General features: G+C 40.3%; 1 protein-coding gene across 1 annotated transcript in view; it reads left to right on the top strand.

The window, feature by feature from the left end:
- nr1h3 (nuclear receptor subfamily 1, group H, member 3) overlaps positions 1-12347 on the top strand; it is an 18339-nt gene extending 5992 nt beyond the window's left edge. Inside the window, exons 4-11 of the mRNA XM_008305867.1 lie at positions 505-747; positions 2869-3135; positions 4330-4535; positions 4643-4822; positions 5983-6082; positions 6380-6493; positions 7371-7465; positions 9151-12347. Coding sequence (XP_008304089.1) covers positions 505-747; positions 2869-3135; positions 4330-4535; positions 4643-4822; positions 5983-6082; positions 6380-6493; positions 7371-7465; positions 9151-9297 — 1352 coding nt within the window. The 3' untranslated portion in view covers positions 9298-12347. The remainder of the gene's footprint in view (positions 1-504; positions 748-2868; positions 3136-4329; positions 4536-4642; positions 4823-5982; positions 6083-6379; positions 6494-7370; positions 7466-9150) is intronic.
- Positions 12348-13576: the final 1229 nt, after the last annotated feature.

A 13576-nucleotide genomic window follows, 5' to 3' on the forward strand; every position in this document is an offset into this window, starting at 1 on the left:
AAGAATGAGGTCAAACTGCAGCGTCCAGATGTTCAGGCTGATGGAGACCAACAGGATCAAAGATGGAGCTGCAGACAAAGGTTCATCTACAAATACTGACTGGAAGGGAGTGAATGCAGTCACTTAATCTACATTTTATATTAGTGATTAATTGACATTACTTTGTAGAAATCACTTCTCACTTTGACATTTTTTGTACATTCTTGTCAAAAAAGCCAAACTTTGTTGTTGATCACGATTCAGTGTTGAAAAGGGAGCATGTCAGGAGGTCTGACTGCTGCCTCCTCGATCGTCCACATGAGGCACGTGGCTGCTTATTTCTGTATCCTTTAACCAAAGAGCGGCTTCAGCTGCAACTCAATACTCACGCCGGTAGTGTGTCCTCTGTGGGGATTGCGTCAAGCTTCCTCTGAACGTTTATTTTGGACACCTGTCAGAACTGTGATAAAGGTGAGCGGAGACACAGTGTTGAGCAACGCTGTTTGTTTGCCTCTGCTGTTGTAGATGAGAGTAAGGTGTTTGGAGGGGCCTCTGAGCTGCAGCTGGACTGCATGGTTGAGGAGAGTCGTGGCGGCGCCGCAATGAAGCACGAAGGCCTGCTGTCCCTGACTGACCTCTCCCAGCCGGATGACTTCCCCGTCCCCCCCCACAACGGACCTCCGCTGCCCGAGATGAGCAGCCCTCTGCCGGTGGAGCCCGGCGACATCAAGCTGGATCCAGCTGCAGGAGACACATCTGCCAGCACAGGTGAGACAACAGCAGGGATCCCCCCTTATAAACAGCCTCTGTTTTTGTTTAAAATACCTGTTTTTTGAATATGAACACAAAAACAGTATGCTCAAGGGTAAATAAATTACAACAGGCTACGATTTTTGTCTTCTAAAACTACATATAAAATCCTGAAGAACAAACTTGTGACTGCGACTGAAATGTTCGATAACATGCACAGAGATGCGTCGTTATTGCACCAAGTTATTGCACATTATATATATATAGACGGTATGAAAGTTACACCTTTACTACAACCTTATTGTTCCTGATATTTACATTTCTAACCTAAAACTAATCCAAATCACCATCACCAGGGATCCTTTGCTGACATTATTATATACGTTTTCAAGCTAGCTAGTATAGCATGTTAGCTTATTAGGTTAAATTCTGTTAGTTAGCCTTGCAAACAAATAACACTTTTTTTTTTTTGACTGGTAGTTTTAATTTGTATAACTGTATTAGAGGATTAAAAAAAGGATACTAGCTAAGAATTCAAGCTTGCTAGTGCTACAGCAAGCTAATGTAGCATGTTAGCATAAGTTCAGTTAGTTAGCCTTTAAGACAAATATTTCTCTGTTGTCCGCTAGTTGGCTTTTGTGCTGTTGTATTAGAGGATTAAATAATTTAAATCATCAATCAACAGGGAGGCTTCACTGATACTAGCTAAGAATTTAAGCTAACTAGCTGGTGCTACAGCTACAGCTAATATAGCAAAACGTCATTAGTTTGCCTTTTAGGCTGAGTTATATATTTTTTGCAGCTAGTTAGCTTTTGTGTTAATGTATTAGATGATTAAATAAGCTGAGCTGATGCTAACAAAGAATTTGTCACTTTTCCTGTAAACTAATGGATTTCCCTCCATATGTGTGCATATCTCAAAATGAGACTTCAGTAAAACTCAAAACCACTTCTCTTGACTTCTTACTGAATTACTACTTACTTTTTTCAATTATCTTTTTAAAAAAAAAAACTGAATTAAATGCAGAATATTTAAAGGAAACAGAGGTTAATGCATCATCGCCTCCTCAGAGGGAGTCTGCAGTGTCTGTGTCTTTATCTACCGCCAGCATCAGTCGCTGCTGAGAGACAACAGGACATGCGTGTCGTCATTGTGAGAAGAAAACAGCAGCGTGGCTGAATATCCGTCCAGCCGGTTGAAGCTGTGTTTGCGTTACAACTTCCACAGACCAGACGAACCAGTATTTTCTTTCTGCTGGTTCCATCTTCAGCTCAGACGTGTCTGTTCCACAGTTTAGCTGCTGTCAACGACGTGAATTTCTCCACTGTGAGATAAATAAAGGCATATCTTATCTTATCTTATCTTATCTTTAACCTTTTTATCATTTTCATGACATGAGGAGAACAGGTGGATGTTGTTGGTTATAGATTTGGTTTTAACTTTTTCTTTCTTTCGAGGAAAAACGAATGAAAGAAATAAAATTGCTTTAGTTTTTCCTCTTCACTTCCTGTTTTTCTCTATGCACTCTTAAAGTAAAAAAATTGAGTGCAGGACTTTTTTTCTGGCAGTGTTTTTTAGTGTCAATAAAACAGCATTTCTGCAGCCAGAACCAACAATTATTAAGCTGAAGTGTGAAGAATAAAGCAGCGTAGAGTTCGTCTGCAGCCTCTGAATGCTAAAATCCTCCCTGATGTGAACACGATGCAACCAAAACCGTGAATTTCCAAACAACAATTCAAATTAAATTTAAGAAAACACCCACAGCTCATAGTTTCCTTTAACTGTCTGAACTCCAGCAGTTTATGGGTGTTTTTTTTTTTCTCCTGTCACATTTTTGCTCACTGTGGGTTCATTTTTAACTGCAATATAAAGTCCTGCACCTCTATGGAAGCAGAACAACACGAGGAAGGAGAGAGAACTCACAGCTGATCCAGTAATAAACAACAATTCTGATGAAAAATCCAGATTTTGATGCTAAGATTTGTTTTAGGACCATCGGAGAGTTGAAAGTCTGACAATTCTTTCTGTTTTTATAGTTTCTTGCTCAGATAAATGGTGTCATTTTATCAAGTTATTAAAAAAACATGAACACGCCTTCCAAACCCTGTGTTAACGAGGTTCATCATCTCTGTTTGTAGACGGTCAGCCGGTGAAGAGAAAGAAGGGCCCCGCTCCCAAGATGCTGGGCAACGAGGTGTGCAGCGTTTGCGGCGACAAGGCCTCCGGTTTCCACTACAACGTGCTGAGCTGCGAAGGCTGCAAGGGCTTCTTCCGGCGCAGCGTCATCAAGAGCGCCCAGTACTCCTGCAAGAACAACGGCCGCTGCGAAATGGACATGTACATGCGCCGCAAGTGCCAGCAGTGCCGCCTGCGCAAGTGTCGGGAGGCCGGCATGCTGGAGCAGTGTGAGTGTCGCCAGATGAATCAGAGGATGGAGAAAATTTAGATCTCGCCGCACGCTGGCATATTGGTTTGCAGCCAGAGTGAAAGTCGTGAGGATGGAAAAAAAAAAAGACTTATTTCATCTGAAATCATCAGCGGCCTTCTGCTCAACCGGCTCAGATTCGCTTGAAACTTTTTTTTTTCATAAGCTGTGGATGTTTGAAGTTGTATCTGTGACATTTTAGATCGATATATGAAACACTTTCTGGGATTATTTGTAAAATATAATCCTTGAATCAGTTTCAACCTCAATATTTTAGTTTTTTTGGTTGTGAAAGCTCAACAAAAATCGCTTTCTTTTCGTTTTTGTGGCAGTATTTCACATTAAAAACTCTTTTATACGTTTAGTTTTGTTTGAAAGTGACACAGAGCAGCATGTGTTTCAGAAAATATCACAAGTTGACTTGTGCATTATCAGTGTTTTTATTAATACGAATATTAAAAAGATAGCTTGGATTTTCTTATATAATTCAACTCACCTCTAATCAGAGAGGTTTTGATCCACTGGTCCAATATTGCAGATTCTAAATCAATAACATGATGAGAAATAACAGAGAACATTTCAGGTTTTTATCAGATGCTGATGTTCCAACAACCTCAAATTTTAATGTGCAAAAAATGTGAAAATGGGTCAACAGGGATTTTAAAATAAAATAAAACGTGTGAAATATTTTATATGTCAAGCTGAAATTTCATCTGTTTTTATGCTCTAATATTTTAGATCAGACATGGTGGAGCAGAAATAGTTTTAAAAAAAATGTTTGATAGAAAAGAGAAAAATAATGTTTTGGACCATTAAAGCATGTAAACGTCTTCTCACAGACAACTACAAATAATATTCTAAAGCTCCTGATGTCCAAAGTATTTGAACAGCCAGCTGGACTCTGTCAGCCGCTTCATTGACCAAACTGAGCTGAACTAACTCACTAATAAGTCCTGAGATGTTGACAAAACAAGTGGGTCGACTCACAACCTGTAAGATCTCTGACAAGCTGAATCGCTCAAATACTTTTATAATTCTTTATATTTTATGCCGTGCAAATTTCAAGCAAACCAGGAGCGACTGAGCAGAACCTCAAGATAGAAAAACCAGAAACGCGTGTTGATCTTTTTCTGCCTGAGACGTGGTGAACATGTGCATCCTCTTTGCCCTGCAGGTGTCCTCTCTGAGGAGCAAATCCGGCTGAAAAAGCTGAAGAAGCAGCAGGAGGAGGAAACGGCTCGTACGTCCGCCGTGGTCACGCCCACGCCTCCGCCGGAAACCGCCACGCTGGACCCGCAGCAGCAGGAGATGATCGAGAAGCTGGTGGCCATGCAGAAGCAATGCAACAAGAGGTCCTTCCTGGACCGACCCAAAGTGACGGTAAAGGAGCTGCTGTGGAGAGAAACTCTACTTAGTCTCAGAGGTGACACCATTTGTTCTGAAATGTTTTCCTCCCAGCTGACTTGACGTCTGTCTCTTTCTTACAGCCGTGGCCGCAGAGTCAGGACTTGCAGAACCGAGAAGTGCGTCAGCAGCGGTTCGCCCACTTCACTGAGCTGGCAATCATGTCAGTCCAAGAGATTGTGGATTTTGCTAAGCAGCTTCCAGGTTTCCTCGAACTCACAAGAGAAGATCAGATTGCTCTGCTGAAGACGTCCACCATCGAGGTCGGTGACCTTTCAGCAGATGTTGTTCGTTTGGTGTTAACCCCCTGAAGCCCAAGCAGCTTCTGGGAAGCACTTTGTTTTTGTTTATTTGTTTTGCAGGAACTGTTCCTTTACTGCAAACAAACAAAACAAACAGCACTGACAGATGGGGTGTAGCAGTGATCATCACACTGGTCTACCTGCTCAGATGAAACCAAACGCTGCAGCAGGAGCTTTTATCAAACATGAAGTCTTTAGAAAGTTGTTTTTTCATTTGACTCTCTGAAGCCAAACTAGTTTCTGAGCTTTTTTTTGGTCACAGTTTTCTTCACTGTGGCTCATTTTTAATCTACATTATGAAGTCCTGCAGCTCTGTGGAAGCAGAACAACGCCGAGGACGGAGAGAGAGATCAAAAAGCATTTATAGAAATAATTAAAAAGAAAAAAAATAATGTTGAGTTTCTTTTGTATTGATGATGATTTTACAAAAAGTGTAAAAACTTGGATGCAGCATGTGGAGCATGTTTCCACTGTGTTAAGGTGTGAACACAACTGGAGCCCATAATGGCTCCATGTTGTTGATATTCACTATTTATCATCTGCTCTGTGTTGAGCTGAAGCTCCCTGATTTTTTATGACGTTGGTCACGGCTGAGTCACGAGAGGCTTTCTGCTTGCACCAAGTAGTGCAGAAGTTTTAGTTTTTTACAGAATATGTTTAAAGTAAAAGGTTTATTTTTGGTAAATTTGTGTGACTTTGATGAAATACTTTGATTTAAAGCTTCGATTTGTTTGCTGACTGAGTGTCATGAGTAGTTCAAGACTATCAGAAACTTCAACATCTGACAGTTCTTACTGTTTTCACCATTTCCAGCTCTGATAAATGGTCTCATTTTAGGTTTTATTTTTTAAAAACATGTCTTTTCGTCCTGCTGGCAGGTTTTAGGGTTCAGAGGATTCAAACGACCACTTCTTTAAAAACCAACTTATGTGCAGGAGTTTTATAACAAGCGTTTTATTTTATTTTACTTTACGGGAGCAGCTTCACTTCTTTTGTGCACGATACACAACATGAGGTAGTGATTTACTAAGAAGCTGTAAAAACTTGGGTTTCACGTCACCATCAGTCTCTCTGACTCTGTTTTAATGTTCCTCTCACATCGTCGGGTTCGTCTTCCTCAGATCATGCTGCTGGAGACGTCCCGGCGGTACAACCCCGCCATCGACAGCATCACATTTCTGAAGGACTTCAGCTACAACAAGGAGGACTTCGCCAAAGCAGGTGGGTTTGTTTGTCTCCTCCTGATGTTTACTGTGAACATCAGGTTTCACTTCATGGGGCTGAGATCCGTCTGTCGTGAAGCCTAACCGAGTCGTACGTGTTTTGTCATTGAAAAGTTGTTTTACTTAATGTGAATGTCTTTTATTTCTCACCTACGCACGCCAGAGCCTCCATAATACTCACAATCAAATATTAAACACACTGTATGCTCGTTCCCAGTAAACCCCGGAGCTCTCACTGTGTTATTGCACCATCTTTCCTTCTCTCACATTTTGTTTCCTCCTCTCAACTCCTCAGGGCTCCAGTTTGAGTTCATTAACCCCATCTTCGAGTTTTCAAAAGGAATGAACGACCTGCACCTGGATGAGGCCGAATACGCTCTGCTCATCGCCATCAACATCTTCTCTGCAGGTCAGAGTTCAGCGGCTACACAGCCTGCAGTTCATCCTCAGTGCGCTGGGCTCAGAGGGGGAAGGCACTCAGTGATAATAAGGCTTCACCTTTTAACTGAAATCAAAATCCCCCAAAAAGGGTTTGAGGGGCAAGTTTACTTTTACAGTTTATCACATCCAGAAAATGTTGGATTTCCAAGTTTCTAATCGATTCATGATGCGTGACTTTAGGTTTTATTAGAAAAAAATTTACCAAATCTAAGCCTACAATTGTTATATTTCATCAAAATGCATTTATTCTACATGTCTCATTTAGAAAAAGAATTAAACATCAACCATTTGCTGCAACCAGAGTCTGTAAAAAAATGAATAAATAAGAATCCTGCCCTCTCAGACTGACTGAGCTGCAATAAACAGCCATGTGATTAGACATTCAGGGATTTGTCAGGCGGGCGTTGTTTACACCGAGCAGAGTGGAGGCAATTACAGAAGCAAATTAAAAATGTAATTAGTAAAACGTCTCCAACATGTGGAGCCAACAAGTTCTGGGTAACACCTGTTTTCAAGTTGACTTTAGATTTTTCCATTTTTTGTAAAATCCAAAATAAATTCACATTTTTTTCTCTTGGTTTGTTATTTATGCCACTGCAGCTGTGTGATGCTGCACCAGACACGTTGTGTCTCCGTCTTCATGGTTGTTGTGTTTCCATAGAGCTGCAGGACTTTGTGTAGAATGAGCCCACAGCGAGGAAAAAAATAAAACACAAAAATAAAAAAGCCCAGAAACAGCTTGGAGTTCAGATGGTCCACTGACAAATGGACAATTTCACATTTGACATCTTTAACCAAAATAAATCTGCAGTTACGAGACATTAAACTGTTTGTTTTGTTTGAAGATCGGCCCAATGTGCAGGACCACGACCTGGTGGAGCGGCTGCAGCAGCCCTACGTGGACGCCCTGCGCTCCTACATCATGATAAAGAGACCAAATGTAAGAACCCGCCGCTTTTACCCAACTGCTCCTCACGACGGCCGAGGTGACGGCGTGTTGTCGAGGCTGCTGGGGGGCAGGTGTGAGCCGGGAGAGGCCGTTTGGACAAACTGATGCAGAGACTGAATTCAAACCACCTCTGCTGCTTTTTACATCATCTGACAGCAGCTGGAACATTACCGTAATGTCTAGACTATTGAGGCACCTGAATATAAGCTGCACCCACTAAGTTTAAAAGGAAAACTAGTTTTGTACATATACAGGCTGCACTGGTCCACGTTGTAACATGAGATGTTTACACAGAAAGATTTGTTAAGCTTAATTAAATCCATAAATTAGCCGCATCATTGTTTAAGCCGCAGTGTTCAAAGCATGTGGGAAAACGTAGCGACTTATAGTCTGGACATTACGGTAAGTCTTTTCTTTGTGGAGGTCAGGTTGCAGTGTTGCGCCATCGTCTCGGATTTTGTTCTGAATTTTCTCGTGTGTTGTTTTGTTGGGACCCAGATCTACGTTCTTTGTGATATTTTGGCAGAATTTTGAGGATTTTACTGTTTTCAGACCTGGAAGTTTCCACAAAAAACACGTCTTAGCTGTGAAGCTATTTTATTGGTTTAAAAACAAAACTTCCACAGACATGAAATCTGTTGAACTCAGACAGAATCGCTTCCAGCAGATCCAAGTGGTTAAAGGACTCCAGCAGAGGCCATGTTTTTAATTTCTGGCCCTTTAAAATTTGAAAAAAAGCACAAAATTTCCAAACAAATGTGTCATGTCTCCATAAAGCTCCTGTCAGTGTCTGTCTATGGATGGATCCATGGTTCTACTAGAATCCAGTCTTTGGTCACATCAGCTGTTGAGGCTCTAACATCAGGAGGGTTTCATATATGGAAAGTTTTTTTGACTACATGTTGATGTGGACTCATTGGTAGGAAACAAAAGCTGCTTGACCAAAGACTGTATTTGAGTAGAAACATGGATCCATAGATAGACACTGACGGGAACTTTCTGGGGACACAAAATTAAAAATTCAGCACTTTCTTTCATTTTCAAGTGCCAATAATTCTTCATCATTGTGAGTCATTCTGGACAGGCACTCTGGACAGCGTTGTTTGTGTTTTGGACAAAATTGTGATTATTTTGGATGAGTTTGAGTCATTCTGCTTCCACTTTGGGTGGTTTTGGACCAGTTTCAAGTAAAAATATCTAAAATCTGGAGCCTTGTCTGGCCAAACTTCACAAAAACAAGGTCCAACGAAGGTAAAACCCCAAAAAGGGGGTAAAAGGGAACAAAAAACGGGATCCAAGAAAAACAAGGAACCAACCAAAAAAAAAAAACCAAAAGAAACTTCCAAAGCCAAAAAAAACGTTAAAAATTTTGCAATTTCCTCCATAATTAAGGGCCGATGATTAAACACGTGTCCTCTGCTGGGTCCATGGAAACTCTTCTGTCTGTGTTTCCACCACATGTCATGACTCTGGGAGTTTTATTTCTGGAGATACTGAACCCTTAAAATCGCTTCACAGGGAAGATGTTGACAAAACCTCCCAGGTCTCAGCCAGTCTATTCAACAGAACCTGGATTTGGGGCCCAAATGGCAAATAAGTGAAGTCGATGCAGCAGCAACGTATTTCCTGATTTCCATCTGATTTGGGTTCAAAGTGTTTGTTTCTTGCCTCCTCAGGATCACTTAATGTTCCCTCGTATGCTGATGAAGCTGGTGAGCCTCCGTACACTAAGTAGCGTCCACTCGGAGCAGGTTTTCGCCCTTCGCCTCCAGGACAAGAAGCTTCCCCCGCTGCTGTCCGAAATCTGGGACGTCAACGAGTGACGTCACACTCCGAGAGACGGACTCGCATCCGGTGGCGGCGCCGAATCCTCTGGCCAGGGATCGGCTGCAGCGTAGAGATTCCCCTCCTCCTCCTTCAGCTTCTTCCCGTCGGAGGAACAGACTGCTTTACCGGCTTCACGTTCACGCGGAGAGACGCTTCTTTGAATCTTTTTCCCTTCAGTGTAGATGCTGACATGATTGTGGCAAGTACCAGCATCCGGCTCTCCGGCCCGTTTCTCTCTGATTCTGTCGAAAGTTCTGTCAATCTCTAGTGCGGTTTGTGCTCTTTAACACTTATAATCAGGAAGCACTCGGTCGCACGTTGGGCGACCAGACGGGAGCGGAATCCGCCGTCGGCTTCCCTGACGTTAGCTTAAAACTGTAGATCATCTGGTCGTGATGTGGCAACAAAATAGTTCCAGAAACGGTCGGCGTAGTCGCTCAGGTAACGTAATGTGAAGTCAGAGCTCTGGGGCACCGGATGCTTCTGTCGTTTCTCTTAGATCGCTTCAGTTCGCTTCCAGACCGTCGTTTTTTTGGTCATTTCTAGACGCCCATTAGCTTTGGTTGTAAATTGTGTATTTATTTTCACGCGGGAAAATGTATAGAGCGCACACACACACACACACACACGAGACTGTACAATCACACACTAACGCACAAGCGGCCCAAACTCACAGGATCACATCCGGTCTCACGCAGGTACCGTAAAGCAGGAGGCGCCACCGGAAAACCAAACCACAATCTGTTCACATGAGTGAAGCCTCATTCTGACGAATCGGAAACAGAACTATTCACGCCGCAGTCGTACTTTTACTCATTTGTTTGCGAAGCAGTAAAACTTTCTTTGTTTTTTTTTTTGTTGTTTTTTTTTAAATCTGTGATCCGTCACTAGCGTTTAAATGTGTGAGAAAAATGCAAATGCAGAATAGTTTGAAGCAGGTTATAGAGAATTTCGCAACGTTTTATTTTTGATAACACGCCGTACGAACGATACGGAGGATTAAAAAAAAAAAGAAAATCTAGTTAGAAAACTAACTAAAGGTCTATTCTAGTCCCGAGTATCTTCCTTTAACAGGTGCTCGACATCAACAGCTTTAACTGGTCGGATTTTGGGGGAATAAGAACCAAAATCGCCGCTAACGGGGAGCAGAGAACAACGGTAGATGACTGAAGACTGTCCACTCACGGTCGTTCATTCTCTGCTCCTGTCGGGCTGAAAACTGGACGTTCACCTCATTCCACAACCCGACACGGTTTCATCCATTTCAGCTTCGGACTGCTGCTTTATTGTTCAAGCTTCTTCTGTTGTTCAGCGTCTCTCGTGTACGTTTCTGTGGGTTTTGATTAATAAAACTGCATTCAAGAGTTCAACATGTTACAGCTAAAATGGGACGTCGGTTCTGGTGGAGCGCATTTCAGACTGAGTTTAAATTTGAGTTTTTTGGGGGGTTTTTTTGTAATTTTTGGAAAGTTTTAAGTAAACTGGACCTTGTCTTTTTTTTTTTTAAACCCAACTGTCTAAACCAACATTTCTGTTTCATAAGGTTTCTGTTGAATCGCCTGTTTTGGTTTTCCCACAATGTTGAATAAATCCAAGTTTGCAACATAAAAGAAAACTAATTTACTGTTTTAGATCAACTATTTCAGGTGTAAACATTAATTTAAAGGGTAATAATATTGCATCAACTTAATGTTTTGCACAATTTAAACTAACTTACTTGATTTAAAACTAAATTGAAGTTGCAGTAACTTCATGAAATTGACTTTTTCTCCACCTTGACTTTGTTCATCTTTACATGCCAGGAAAGAAAACAGCCTTTAATTAAAGAGGAAAAGCTGATTTTTCCTCAATGTAATGTAGTTTGTTGGTTGAACTTAATTTAAAGTTGTCTTAACTCGATACGATCGACGCCCACACTTTATTTTTTAAAGCACAGATGGTCAGATTTTGTTTTTTCACTGAAGAAAAGGCACAAAAAACAACTGGTGATGTCGTTATGTCCATTTTGTGCTTTTCTGACTGTGTTAAAATGTCAGAAAATTCCAGTTCTCACTCATAAAACTCCAAAAAGGGGAAAAAATCACAACTTGGTGGATGAACCGCCTACTTTTTATTTGACATTCAGTTATTTTATGATAAATAAAATAGATTTTTGTGTGTTGTTAGGCTGATTAAATGATCTAAGGATGCATCTAAAGAGTTCAAAACACACTGAGATTAAAAACTGGATGTTTTTCTTGCACAGAAACCGTTTTCCTTCCTTTTTTTATGTCCTTCCACTCAAAGCAAAGTGCGGTTACACGAGACAACACAAGCCCATTTTATAGCTGCGTTATGTTGATACTTGAAACTGAATAAACTGATTTCTTTTCTTTTTTTAAATCCAGCACATAAAGACGCTGCTTCTTCTGACCACGTATTGTATCGAACCTTTTGCCTTCCTGCTTAAAAACAAATCTGATTTATTACCGCTTGTAGCACATTGTTCTTCTGATTTTCTGACATGCTCATCACCCTTCAGCGACGTATTTAACGGTTCTATTTGAGTGTGAAACTATACCACTGAGTTGTTGTTTTTTTAAATCAGTTTTCTCTGCAGAAACTTTCTTTCGGGTCCCGTTGCAATGAAACGAGATGTGAGGTTTTAAGTTGTTTTTTTCTTTTGGTTTGATGCTTGTTGGGAATCTGTTCATAAAAATAAACTTCCGTAACACTGCAGTGAGTTTTGCAGCCGGTCGAATCAGCTGACGGAGGAAGTTTTTAATGAAATCACGGCGCCGCTCTCTAATCGAATCGAAAGACGACATCCGCTGTCGGCTCTGAAAGTTTTCTTCTGTGTACATGTTCTGTTAACGCTGTAGGTATTAACTGTACTGTATATACTGTTAATTGTCATCTCTGATCTCGTTTAATTCCCGTCTTCAAGCGGTGACACTGTAAACATTATTGATATATAGAAATGCAAACCTATTTTAATACTTGTAACTCCTGGAGAACCTTCTGTTTTGTATGTACAGTATGAATTAAAGCTCTGCTGTAGTGCTGACGCGTCCCGATTCACTCGTTTGTCGGTCGGGTTTCGAGTTTTGGACTTTATTCAGTGGAGAGAGAAACATCTTTCCTCAGAGCTGTGATAAATGATGGAATCTGGGGGGTTTAAATCACTTAAAAACAAGCGACTTTGCTGTAAGATCTAAAAACAAATGATGTGATAAACATGTTGGTGTTTTATATTTACTGTGTTCATCTTTAAATTGAACATTTAACAACAGAATATTTGCTTCTCCTTTTTGTATTACATGCTGACACATCTTGTTATCTGGCATCAGTTTAAAAAACTAAAAAAGTATTACATGCTGACACATCTTGTTATCTGGCATCAGTTTAAAAAACTAAAAAAATATAATTAACATATGAAATAGTCTGACTGAAGCTAACTGGCCTTGGTTAGCAGGTTTAGCTTAGCATCGCAGCTACAGTGTTTGAAGCTACATGACGAAAACTAATAAATGTTTTCAGTTTTCTTTTAAGTTTTTGAGGTATGCACTCGGTACTCGTGTAAAATCTGTCAAGGACAACATTTGTCCGTTAGTGATTATGTATTTGGTCAAAATTCATCTGAATCTGACTTCTTGAGCGTCTCATTTGACTTCACACAGAAACGTCTTTAATGTCACAACATCTAGAAAACAGATAAAAACTCAATTAATTTACCCGCTTTTTAAAATATAAAAACTACATCATGAAATAAAAATGTACAGATATAAGGACAATCCTTAGAGACAACGTTGTCTTTTTTGTCAGGTATTTGTGATGGAAGAAAAAAATATGTTTGATTTTTGGATTTATAAAATATTTGAGAATTGTGACACAGTTTGTATTTTTTTTCCTGTAAATTTGTGGTTTTCATAGAAAAGTCAGTACAAATATCTAATTTTTCCACATTTTTTTTTAATCCTTTAGTAATTTGATCAGGTTTTGTTTGTCTCTGTCAGCTAATAAAACACCACAAACTACTACAGATTAATTATTTAGTGATGTTCGACCCTTAAACACTAGTTGGATTGATTATTCAGTGAACTACTCGACCACAGACACGATCCACAGAACCAACATTCAGTCCTTTATTGTTGTTTTAAGGATTTGTGGTGTAAAAAAAAAAAGGAGCTGATAGAAAATTAGAGCACCTCATATGTTTAATGATGGGATTTATAAAATATTTGAAGATCATCGTGACAGATTTTCTTTCTTCACTAAATTTGTGGCTTCAAAGTG

Source organism: Stegastes partitus, unplaced genomic scaffold, assembly GCF_000690725.1.
Source record: "Stegastes partitus isolate 25-593 unplaced genomic scaffold, Stegastes_partitus-1.0.2 Scaffold2665, whole genome shotgun sequence".
Lineage (NCBI taxonomy): Eukaryota > Metazoa > Chordata > Actinopteri > Pomacentridae > Stegastes > Stegastes partitus.